A 12,884-nucleotide genomic window follows, 5' to 3' on the forward strand; every position below is an offset into this window, starting at 1 on the left:
TCTCTGCTATGATGGAGGGGAAGTGGAAGTGGCATTAAAGTGGGGCTCAACCACCTGCTTTCAGCTTCAGAAGCATCACCGTGACCTGGGCATGTGAAGCCAGCCACAGGAGGGGACATCACCTGAGTGTCTTCTGTGTTCGGAGAATTTAGGAAACTGGTTAATAAAGCTGACAGAGTTTTATTTTATGTTTGTGTTCACTGAAAGTTTAACTAGTTTTGGAACTGTAGCTTACTCATTTTAAGGCTTCTATTTGGTTGTTCTTTTTTCATTTGTTTCATGTTGGTTTTGTTTGTTTTAAAAAGAACACATTTATTTGCTTGCAGGAACTGTGAAGAAGTGTGGTTTGTTGAAAATAATACATGAAAAGTACAAGACTAATAAGAAAGTGGTAGATCCAATGGTATCTACTTTTCTCCAGTCCTTTGAAACTGCCATAGAACATAACAAAGAAGTAGAACCCTTACTAGGAAGAGCTCAGGTGAATTTAATTATGACATTTTTTTTCTTTTGCTTTTTGTGCTTTAAATAAAACTCCTTAAAGGTTTTCAATGTAGCAGCTTAAGCCTTGTGGTGATCCAAGAGTTGGGAGATATTGAAACTGTTACGTCATGGCTTGTTTTTCCCTTTCTCCAATGGATTTTGTAGGAAAACTTAAATCCTTTAGTAGTATTGAACCTCTTCAAAAGAATCCCAGCAGAAGATATCCCTCTGCTCCTGATGAACCCAGAAGCAGGGAAACCTTCGGATTTGATCCTCACGCGACTCTTAGTGCCTCCGCTGTGTATCAGACCCTCTGTGGTGAGTGACTTGAAGTCTGGCACAAACGAGGATGACTTAACGATGAAGCTGACAGAGATAATTTTCCTCAATGATGTAATAAAAAAGGTGAGTCATCCTTCAAGCTCTTAAAGACTGTTACCTTTGAAAAAAATAATTTAGAATTGAATAGAGTGAGTGTTTTTACTTTGTTTTACTGCTTACAATCTAGCAAGCAGTCTGTACTGTACTGCTGTGTCGTTTGGAATTTATTGAAAGAAATAGAGAAACTTTCTTCAAATGGAGCTGCCTGACTGGCTGCTTGCAATGGTGGATCATGGGACATGTTTTTTCATTTGAGTTCTGGTTTGTAAACTCTTCTCTCTTTCTCTCTCTCTCTCTTTTTTTTTTTTTTTTTTTCTCTCATGACTGTATCACTTTTTGAGTGGTCACTTAAAACATTATACCTTTGGGTTGTGTTTTTTTGTGGTTTTTTTTTTTGTGTGTGTTTTTTTTTTTTTTTTTAAGTAGACCTTCATCATTTTTTACTACATCTTGGTCTTTATTTTTTGTTCAGAAGAACAGTTCTACCAAACTAATACACTTCAGGCTTTTCAAAACTGTTCGTCAGGAAAACAAAATCAAGTGAGCCCTAACTCTCCCATGATTTAAGAATTGTTAATTGCTGGTGATTTTCTTGTTTGTGAAGTTACATTAGCGTAACTTCAATGGCTTGGGAAAAATAGAATTTAAACAAATGCATATTTTTGTGAGCATCTGTCCAAAGCCTGTGGTAGTCAAAATAACTTTTTTTTCTGGCTTCTCTAGTACATGGCCTTATGCTATAACGTGCATTCTGTTATAACGTTATCCCACCTTTTTCATTCCAATGTATGAAGATTTTTTTAACGTTGTTTTCAAAAGAAGAGGTGTACTCATATCAGAAAAAATATTTGCTAGTTTAACATGTGTTGTTATATTTATTTTCTGAACTGGATGACTATTTCGTTTAGCATAGGATATCAGGAGCCAAAACACAGATGATAATGGAGGATTGGGACTTTCTTCAACTGCAGTGTGCCCTGTACATTAACAGTGAGCTCTCAGGAATTCCTCTCAACATGGCACCTAAAAAATGGACCAGAGGTTTTGTCCAGAGACTTAAAGGAAAGCAAGGTTTGTCTAGAAAATTGTTTTAATTATTGTTTTTTAATTAAGCCACAAATATTTGCTATTCTAAAGCACCTCTCAGCTACTATTGTGTTGTGCTTCAGTGATGTACCTTGAAAGATTTTCTAATGTGGTGTCTTAACAAATAATGTTTTGAAAACAGCTTTTATATGAAAGAGTTTTCACTTGCTTATTTTGTTAGGTCGGTTTAGAGGCAATCTGTCTGGCAAGCGAGTGGATTTCTCTGGCAGAACCGTCATTTCACCTGATCCTAACTTAAGAATAGATGAAGTAGCAGTGCCTATTCATGTTGCTAAAATACTAACTTTTCCTGAAAAGGTAAGTAGTGTAGAACAAAAACTTTTTCTATTCTTGCTTTCTTTTTTTTTTTCTTTTTCTACCAGACATCAGTGTTGTCCTTCTTTGTAGCTTCACTGTAAAGGAAGTGAATGTATTGCTTTGTGTTGGAAATGTCATTCAGTGACACTTTGCCAGTTCATTGCTGCTGATGAATGAAGGTCATCCTGTCAAATATATGCAAGTACTGTGAAGGCATGTGGTGTAAGGAGTGACATATCACGAGAGAAGGGTTTTCCTCTTTGGAACTCATATGTAGCTCCATATATTGGTCTATCTGTCTGAGAAGTAGCTGAGTGTTTTTATTTCTGAATTTACTTCCCAGATTTTTTAATTTAGCTTCACTCATATCTTCTGCTCTATGATTGCCTTACATTTTCCTTCTCTGTTCCCTCCTGCCTGTTCCCTTCAGCAGCTGGAGGCTGTGAGGGTAATTGCGAGTTGAGCCTAAAATTTGAAAACGCAAAAGCCAGGAGTAAAAACAAGAGGTCCTGAAGCGTCTTTCATTTGTTTCTGATTGAAGTCTTTATGCAACAGGTGAACAAAGCAAATATTAATTTCATGAGGAAACTTGTCCGTAATGGTCCTGATGTGCATCCTGGAGCCAACTTCATACAGCAAAGGCACACACAGATGAAACGGTATCATTCTTACCTATAATGATTCACCTTGTGTCTCTCCCCATCAACTTGTTCTTGCTGCTGTGTAAAAACAGTTATACCTACAGGGATTAAAATTTGGTTTTAGAATCTTTCATAAAAGGCAGTAACAACAAAAAATTGTTCTTATCTCCTCAGGTTTAGCGTGCGATTTCTTTTTGGATAACCTGTTGGATTTAAACTTAAGTGGAAATAAATGATAGTGAACTGCAATTAGATTTTTTTTTTTTTTTTTTTTTAATGACTGAATCTCTCTTGTTTGGAATAGAGGTTGTAGTACAGAGATAAATGAAAACAGGCAGTTTTGGGCACATTGTTGTGCTGGCTGTTTTCATGGGAGAGCTAAGATGTGGTCAATTCATGGGTAGGAAGAAGTGATGGTATATGAGTGAAACTCCCTGATACAATTGAAGCAAATTCTTTGTTTGTTATAAGTAGCATTTTTTCTCACTTAGTTTGCTAGTAACTGTGGCTTTGTTAACTAGTGTCACAAATAGATTCATTATTTAAAAAATAGCAGCAGGGCTGATGTTTAACAATGCAATCCCCAACAGTTTTGTCTTCTAGTTATTGGAATACAAAGAATCCAATGTTTAATGGAAGAACTTGCATTATAAACGTAAAATTTATTTTCAGTTGTCTTTACATCTTTCTGACTTCACTTCTTCTGACTCCCTTGTTATGTGTGACTATAAGGTTTTTGAAATATGGAAACCGAGAAAAGATGGCCCAGGAGCTGAAGTTTGGTGATATTGTGGAGCGGCACCTTATAGATGGTGACATAGTTCTCTTCAATCGACAACCCTCTCTTCATAAGCTGAGCATCATGGCTCACATTGTAAGTGCGTGTACATCCTAACACACAGGTAGCGCATCCTTGAATATTAGGTGATTTACCTTCTCTGGTGTTTGTCTCTTGCACACACAAAATAAACAGCTTTTTCTGAAACACTGTGTGGGGTCGAGCATGAATATGGTGCAGTTGTGCTTTTGCGTGCAGATTGATGCGTAACTGGGCAGCATGCTGTCTGAACGAGCCTGTTAATAGCCATGATTCACCTCGGTATCTGTTCTTGTGTAAGCATTTCATTTTTTAGAGTTGATGTGATCTCTAAAAAGCATGCTGTTTTCTGCATGTATTTGTATAAATTATTAATAATAGAAGTTATTAGCTACCTCTGTGTAATATAACGTGAATACAATTTCTGTCAGTTCCTGGTTGAGTTAAATTCTATAATCAGAAATTTTACCTCATGTCTGTAATAAAAAGAGAGGATAAAGCCTACAAGGATGCACCACTCAGGCATGGCATTTCATCTTTTAGCATGCTTGACTGCACGTGCATCAGTTTATTTTTTTTTTTTCCAGGCTAGAGTAAAACCTCATAGGACATTCAGATTTAATGAATGTGTCTGTACACCATACAATGCAGACTTCGATGGAGATGAGATGAACCTTCACCTTCCTCAGACAGAAGAAGCAAAAGCAGAAGCACTTGTTTTAATGGGGGTATGTAGATAATGTTGGGGTTAGGATTTTGCTAGTGACAGGTGGGCTGAGCCCTGTATTTCTTAACTGAAATCTGAAATCCTGTCGAGATTCCTGGTTATGGATAATGTGTAACTGTGAAGCTGCGCAAAAGATCTGCAAAAGGGAATTTAGAATAAATTAGGAGTGTTATGCAATGGTAGCCTAGTAGACCTATATTTAGCATCTGTGGAAAACTCAGTGGTTTTAAATAAGTAGATGTCACTAGTATGTTTCTGCCTGACTTACTGATTGCTACCAAAATAGGGTGTCTCTGTTACCAAACACTGCTTTCTGGTCTGACAGCCCAGCAGCTGCAGGCAGTCAGACCAACTGGAAATGAGGCAGCAATAGTGTGCATGTACAGAAGACAGGAGGCTCTTAGGGCAGGGGAAAAAGGGAGAAGGGAGGGTAGATAAAGAGGGATCTGATGGTTGTAGGCATTGATCTGTGGTGTGAAAGTAGAGTCAGTAGGAACAATCTGAGGATTTTCCAGTACGTTGCTCCTTTAGGGTGACTGAATGCCACTGCTACTTCAGACATACCAACACAGCTGTTGGCTGCAGCGTGTGTTGGCTTGCTGAACTGATTAGGGAACTTAAAGCCCCCACTAAAGTGTGTGATTTGGGTTTGTTTGGGCCTGTGAAGAGTTCAGGTGAAACTGTGCTGCACAGGGCGGGAGATGAACTGGAGCAATAGTCTGAGTAAGACATAAGAAAATGGGGCTAGTGGAAGTGACTGGCTTGGTTATTGCATATCAGTGGGGACCACACAACTTGCAATATTTCACTAGCACCCTGTAATGAGCATGATTTCTTTTGTTCCTTCTCAGGTGCTCAAAGCTAGCTTGTCTTCCCTTCCCTGTCCTGTTCAAACAGTAACCTACCAAATGCATCAAGTTGATTGCAACTTCTGCTTTGGAAACAAAATGTGTAATTTCCAGTAACTGTTCTCAAGTTATTCCTTAACTGTCAATAGATTTGCATGGACCATAGTGAACTGAAACTTCCAGTTTATTTTTTCTACCTTTTGAAGAAAACTGTATTTTGATTTAGAATAAGCTTTTACCATTTTTGCTAAAATAACTGCCAGAAATGGTAAGTTTCCTTCTGGATAACAAACAGAATATCAGTGTCTTCAAATGCATATTTATTTTGGTTTTGTCACACAGACTAAAGCAAACTTGGTAACACCAAGAAATGGAGAACCTCTCATCGCTGCTATTCAGGATTTCCTCACAGGTGTGTCTATAAGCTGATTTTAGAGCTGTGTGATTTAACAGTTGTTCCTTCAGAATCACTTCTGTCTTTTCCAGAGTTTTTCTATATTAATTAAAATTTTCTCCTTTCACAAGCCAAAGTGACATTATGAAGATAAGGCCACTGTTAGTCTGGAATACAGTGATGTGCTCAGAATCTCTTCTGATACTGTCTGCCTTTGTAGGTCCAATTATTATTACCTTTGCATATGTTCTGCAGTGTTTTTCCAACAGAGAAAATGAATGTTTGGGATTTTTGTACACATTAGGTAGATGATGTAGACTGCTTATAATGATGGTAGAGAAGTTGAATTAATTAGTCAAAAATTAGTTTTAACCTACAGTAAGTACCTTCAGGTTTCCTTAATTTTTTTTTAAATGGATATAAGGAAGAAAGTTATAGCAAAAATTATACCAAGGCCTTATTTTTACCTCTAGGATGGAGTCTGAGAGAGAATAGATTATAGAAATGCACTGGTTTTAATTTTTAGAAATTTGAGTACGGAGCAATTAAAAATCTGGAAAAGATTTACAACTGAAGCTGTCCAAACTGTCATAATTTTGCATAGTAAGTAGGTAACTAATATTAGAATTAAGTCACTAATACTGAATATGCAATAGATTTTAAATTTAATCTCATTTTAGTCTGTCAAATTAATCATTTTTACATTCTAGGTGCCTATCTTCTTACGTTAAAAGATACCTTTTTTGATCGAGCCAAAGCCTGTCAAATTATAGCTTCTATCCTGGTTGGCAAGGATGAAAAGATTAAAGTTCGTCTTCCGCCTCCAGCAATTCTGAAGGTGTGTCAAGCTATTTTTTTAACGTTACTAAGACTTTCTCTGCTGTGTGTTCCTGACCCATGGTGATGTTCTCAGCAGAGACAGTTCTTGTTTTCTCTGACATTAGTTTTGTATGAGATTTTGTATTTGCAAAGTGTAAAGTGCAAGGATCAGATTTCAGGGTCAAAGCTACGCAGGACTTGTTTGAGGGTTTCTGATGTTGAACAGAGTCAAGCTTGCGTGGTGCAGCGCAGATGCAGGGCTCCTTCAGGGTTCAAACACGGCCTTGCGACTGTCCTGCTGCTGTGAGACAGACTACGTCTGTCTGTCTACATTGTTCTTAGTAACCTCACTGTTACAGAATAATATGGGCTAAGTGGAGAAACTGTGTTATTCCTTGGGTGCCTTCAAGTAACGTCATGAAATGCTCAACAGTTCCAGGTTTCAGTATCCCAAATGTAGATGTTAAACCTGGGAAATAGTGTGCTTTAGTTGTTAACGTGGCAATGTGTTAAAGATTAAAGAGGGTGAATATGTGATTTTGTTTGTTTGTTTTTGTTACATCATGAACACAAAATATTTATTATGAAGGGCAGAGTACTTGTGTATTTGTTACAAACTTTGAAGAGAGCTATAGTGTCATTTATAAGACTAGGGTGTGTTAAGCCTTCATTCACATACATTGAAGGGTGTCTGTATTTGATTAACTTTGTATTTGAGGCAAACAGTATTGTTTGGAGATAGTTTGGTACATTTTAAAATTTCTTAAATACTAAGTATTAGTGTATACATTTTTATACCCTTTATTTAATTTCAGGATAATAAGTGTAATGTTAGGGAAATTCAGAAAGTGAAATTGAAATACTAATAAATAATCACTGACTCATAGATTGTTTGGGTTGGAAGGGACCTTCAAAGGTCATCCAGGCCAACTCCCCTGCATAAAAATCATATAATATAAAGCAAGGTCAGAGCAATTATGGGCAGCATGTAAAATGAATTTTATAAATTTATATGAAGTTGTGTTAATAGCCAAGAGCAGTGATTCTCTGACTGCTTCTGTCACTCCAAATGAATAATTTCAGTACTGGCTGTGACAGTTACATTTAACTACAGCTGAGACAAGGACATAATTATATGAATCTTTAACCTCCTAATATTTAAACCAAAGGCACTACATAAAGAAGGAATTACAAATGTTGCAACCCCTTTGGGAAAGAAAATGACAGCAGCATAATCTCTCTTTTTTTTTTTTTTTTTTTTTGTTTTGTTATTCTTCTATGATCAGAAAGGGAAGCATGACAGTAAGAGGAAGCAGTAGAGAATATTTCTCTAAATGCATGCACATACCATTATGTAAAGGATAACCATTCAGCAGTCTGTGTTTTTATCTATAAAAGTGCATAATAATTCCTTATTCAAAGGAATGCTGCTATGCGCTTCCACAAGTATAGTTCAGTATAGAAAGGTTTTGTACAGGATACCATTTTACAATTAAATTCTTGCTTGCTGTTTTACTGCAGTTGTATCAAAGTCTGTAATCCTAATTCTTGTCCTTTTGTTTCTCTAAGCCTGTAACACTCTGGACAGGAAAACAAGTCTTCAGCCTCATTCTGAAACCCAGTGATGATTGTCCTGTAAAAGCCAATCTACGAACTAAGGGCAAACAGTATTGTGGCAAAGGGGAAGACCTGTGTTACAATGATTCTTGTGAGTGACTCTTATGAAGTCATTGTGTTTTGGAAGACTGCAAAGAAATTATAGCTATTGTTTAGTTGAGTTTGCTGCTATTGAGCTCGCTGTATTTCATGTAAATATTCTTGAAATGAAAAATTAGTAGTTTTTAGAAAAAGTTGAAGTCATGCTGAACACCAAAGGTGTTTTCTTGTAATAAAATTTCTTTTCATGATGCTGGACTTGTTGCGAGACTACCATATTTGAAGGTGAGAGAGATAAAAGCAAAGAAGCTTACGAAGTGGTTGTGCAGAGGGCAAATGGAAAAACTGAATATCTGAAGTGGGGTAGTGATACAGGGATTAGAAGTCAAACAGCAAGGAATTAGGATAAGTAGGAAAGATAAGAATCCTTGGGATATCAAACCATCTGTATCTTTTCAGTTAGGGAAGTCAGAGTGGCAGGCGGAATGCAGCGCATCAGGGTTAAAGGCTGTAGGAGATGACCAAGGCTTTGCTTGTTATTATTAATTTAACATTCTGGTAACAAATGGAAAAGAACTTGAGCAGGCAGGATTAGGTTGGCTCTTAGTTGCTCAGAAGTATGAGTTGAGGAACCACTGATTTACGTAATTCTGTCATGTAATGTTGATGTGAGAAACTATTATACCAATTTACAGTTTACCACTCCACACCAGACTTAGCGGTTTCTTTAGAAAATAGGACCAGTGTGTGGTTATAACCATGGTGACACAGTTTCCTTCAGTCTCTAAGGAATGTTGGGTGAAGGCAACAGTTCACACTGTTTTTCACACCAGAAATCCTGTTCACACTCCTGTGAGTGTCAGCTTCGCTTTGTAGTCTTTTTATTTTAGGAAGTATGGGAAGAATTTCCATTTTTTTTGAGTTTGATGGTGGCAGATGATGTAGAAAGCTTCTGGCTGTCATTGGGGGCTCTCTTCTGTTCTCTGAAAAAACTTCAGTTCTGAACCAATATGAATTCTTTTCAGACGGTTCACTGCAAATTCTTCAGTCTCAAGAAATCCTGGTACCATATTTTGATTGTATACAATAAGTGACAGAGCAGTGACTTCTGGTTCAAGAACATGACTTGCAAACGTCTATAATGTTCTGCATAAAATGATTTGAATTTGGATCCATCTACATATGCCAGTTCTTCTTGGAAAGATGCATGAAGTTGAGGATGAACATATATTATTCTGCTCTCATAGAAAATATGTCTGAAATTGATATACAGAAGATCGTTTTTAACCACTTAAAGGCTATAGCTTGTAAGGAACATTTAGTGCCTGAAATGGAAGGCTTCTGATGAAGCAAAAGGAAGAAGTGTGGCAGAGGGAATGTGTACAGGCCTACAGGCAGGATGGATGTCGTTATGATATGCTTGTAATTAAAGAGACATCCAAGTCCAGTGTATCTTTTAAATTTAAGCTGTGCCTCCAGTGGCAATTGAGTTGAACTGAATGGTCAGAATCTTTGAGTAAGAGAGCTGTAACTTCACTTTTGAAATTGTTACTCTGCTTTGTAAGTAAATAACTTTGGTTTACTATGCGTGATTGAGGACTTTATTTCTGGACAGTTAAGACTGATTGAAGACTTTATTCTGATTAATGAAGTTTATATTTTTAACAAAAAGGATTATTCACAATATTTCTCACAAGTCTTAAATTGGATACAGATGTCTTTCTAAGGAGGAAGGGAAATAAATTGGTACGGTTAGACTGTAGGCTGTTCCCCCTACATACTTATTCATGCATTTGTACAGATACATTTAATGTATGAATTTGGGTTTTGTTCTTTTCATGAACTATTAAAAAACCTACTCCATAACTTATTGCTGGAGTTTAGGTAGTGTTGTAGAAAAGTAATGAATTCTTTTTGTCTTTTTAATTCTAGATGTCACAATTCAAAACAGTGAGTTAATGAGTGGCAGCATGGACAAAGGAACTTTAGGTTCGGGATCCAAGAACAACATCTTCTACATCTTGCTGAGAGACTGGGGACAGGTAGAAGCTGCAGATGCCATGTCACGACTAGCCAGGCTTGCTCCTGTCTATCTTTGTAAGTAATGGGGGAAGTACATTTTCTTGTAAAATAGTATCTTAAAGCCAAAACACAGAACAATCAAGCACAGTTTTTGCTTCAAATATGACGTATTATGTTTAAAAAAATAAGTCAGTTGTGAAGCTGACAGAAACAGTGAAACAAATGATTGTGCTTATGAAAAGCTTAAGATGGTCACATGATGACATGATGGAAGGAAAAAAACAATGTTCCCGATGCTAATTTCCTGGATTTAAGTTCTGTTTTCTCTGTATGAGATTAAGCTAGCAATATATATATATTTTTTTTTAAAGCTAATCGTGGATTTTCTATTGGAATTGGTGATGTAACCCCTGGGCAGGGACTGCTAAAAGCTAAATATGAGCTCCTGAATGCTGGCTATAAGAAATGCGATGAGTATATTGAAGCTCTGAACACTGGCAAGCTGCAGCAGCAGCCTGGTTGTACTGCAGAAGAGACATTAGAGGTAATTTTTTTTTTCTTTAAATCACAATATATTTAGAGACTTCATGAATGTATTAATGTAAATTCTGAAGTTCAAAGCTGTCTTCTGAAACCTAAAAATATGAGCAAATATGGTCCTAGGCATGCAACTTTAGCTGAATTTGTCTAGGCTTAACATTTAGGTGCTTGTATGTATCTAAATATATTGGCTAAATGCTAAACAACTGAAATTCTCCCTCCCTCCTGGCTGGATGTATTGGGGTGACATATGAGATGATAAAATTACATAGGTCATTTTAACAGGGTTAATTACATTTGTCAATATTTGCTAAGTTAATAAAAAACAGTAACAGCAAAGGACCTAATCCAAGAAGCAAAACATTGCTTTAGTTATAGTTCTGTTTCTGTGCAACTGTTTTCTTGTTCCTTATTAGGGCAAACATTAAGTGGACTTCAGTTATGCCGCGTTTTTTCTTTTTTCTGTAGAAATTTGGATGAAGAGCAATGAATGTTATCCAAAAGCTTATGGACAGGGACTTTGTTAAGTCAGCTGAAGGACACTCTTCATTGTCTTTAATTGCTTTATATGTTTGTCTTCTTGGCTAGTCAATGTCTAGTTTTTACCTAGAAAGACAGAATAAAAGCAAACAAAAAAACCCCAACCAAATGAAAGCCCCCAAACAAACCAACCCCAGCAACAACAACAAAAACAAAAAAACACCACCAGAAAATCCTGCCCTATGATGAAGTACTGCTGCAGTTGCCTGGTTCATAGTGGCTCTCTGGCTGATAGACACCTGTGTATGTCCTATTTTTTTTTTTTAATGCATTTGTTATGTTTTTAACAATTGGATATATCAGCATTGTACTCTCTGAAAGCAATCCAAAAATACTTTTTTTTTTGTGGTAATCTTTTATGTAGCACAGCAAGGCTTAGAGTTTAGGTCAATGCTCAGTTTAGCTAAAGCTTGTGCTGTTGACAAAAGATTTTGTCATGTCCCTGGCTACCTCTGTCTTACCTCCACAGAGACTTTGTGCAGCAACTGGAAGGTTATGTTAGTTAAAGGTTAAACTTGTTTGACCCAAAGCAACATCTAGGTTTCTTTTTCTTCATTGTGTGTTGAATTTCCTTTGACTACTGAAGGTATTGCTGGCAACTGGTAGAACACTGTTTGTGTATGGTATTTTTAACCAGTGCTGAATCTCCAATATCTTGGATTTCAGGCTTTAATCCTTAAAGAACTCTCTGTTATCCGAGATCACGCTGGCAGTGCCTGTCTCAGAGAACTGGACAAGAGCAACAGTCCCCTTATCATGGCTCTATGTGGTTCTAAAGGTAGGGATAGCGAAACTTTGGAAGTAGATTGCTTGCTCCATCACTGTTCTCAAAATGGCTTATTCTGTCTTTATAGCTTATTTTATACAGTCAGTTGTGGTATTATTAAAATCATGTCATATAGATTTGAAGTGCCTCCTCTCAGTAATTACAGATTGGGTATATTAAGTTGAAAAAACATCCTCTTAGTAGTTTAGGTGTTCTTAAGACTTGAATTAATTAATCAGTAAAAAGTTTACATTTGCCTTTCTGACTTCAAGTATCTATATGGCATACAAAATCAACTGGAAATGCTATATTAATGTGCTGGGTCAGTCAAGATGAGGTTCTTTAAAGGACTGTAGTCAAACAGTTGTGGCATGAATGCCTGTGACACAAAGAGAAAAAATTAAAAGGAGTCGTTAGGTATATTTTAGACTAGCTTAGTTGCCAGTCTCTGCATAAATGCTGAAATTACAGGACAAATAACAGCTTTTTTAACTGTTGCAATTCTAAATGCATCTTTGATGAATTACAGAGGTAAATAATAGATCTTAATGGAAGTGAAGACAGCTTATCAGAGCAGCACTGATATTCTGCATTTGTGAGTGAGAGGTTTTTTTTTTTCTTTTTCTTTCTTTTCAGGCTCCTTTATTAATATATCCCAGATGATTGCTTGTGTAGGTCAGCAGGCTATCAGTGGTTCCCGAGTTCCTGATGGATTTGAGAACAGATCCTTGCCTCACTTTGAGAAACATTCTAAGGTACGTTTACAATAAATTGTAAAGAAAAGTGAAACAAATTGCCTTAAACCATTTTAAGAAGGATGTATGATAGAGTGTATTGTCATGACAT

The 12,884-nt window shown here is 36.7% G+C and overlaps 1 protein-coding gene across 2 annotated transcripts in view; it reads left to right on the top strand.

The window, feature by feature from the left end:
• The window catches only part of POLR3A (RNA polymerase III subunit A), a 34,854-nt gene that overhangs the window by 3,286 nt on the left and 18,684 nt on the right, over window positions 1-12,884 (top strand). For both annotated transcript variants that reach the window (XM_082053738.1, XM_082053739.1), the window contains exons 5-18: window positions 327-481; window positions 649-888; window positions 1,773-1,935; window positions 2,132-2,268; window positions 2,824-2,927; window positions 3,642-3,783; window positions 4,314-4,454; window positions 5,644-5,713; window positions 6,406-6,533; window positions 8,084-8,222; window positions 10,103-10,267; window positions 10,564-10,736; window positions 11,939-12,050; window positions 12,675-12,793. In XM_082053738.1, the coding sequence (XP_081909864.1) occupies window positions 327-481; window positions 649-888; window positions 1,773-1,935; window positions 2,132-2,268; window positions 2,824-2,927; window positions 3,642-3,783; window positions 4,314-4,454; window positions 5,644-5,713; window positions 6,406-6,533; window positions 8,084-8,222; window positions 10,103-10,267; window positions 10,564-10,736; window positions 11,939-12,050; window positions 12,675-12,793 (1,988 nt within the window). The remainder of the gene's footprint in view (window positions 1-326; window positions 482-648; window positions 889-1,772; window positions 1,936-2,131; window positions 2,269-2,823; window positions 2,928-3,641; window positions 3,784-4,313; window positions 4,455-5,643; window positions 5,714-6,405; window positions 6,534-8,083; window positions 8,223-10,102; window positions 10,268-10,563; window positions 10,737-11,938; window positions 12,051-12,674; window positions 12,794-12,884) is intronic.

The sequence above is a fragment of the Streptopelia decaocto genome, assembly GCF_964273445.1.
Source record: "Streptopelia decaocto genome assembly, chromosome: 5".
Lineage (NCBI taxonomy): Eukaryota > Metazoa > Chordata > Aves > Columbiformes > Columbidae > Streptopelia > Streptopelia decaocto.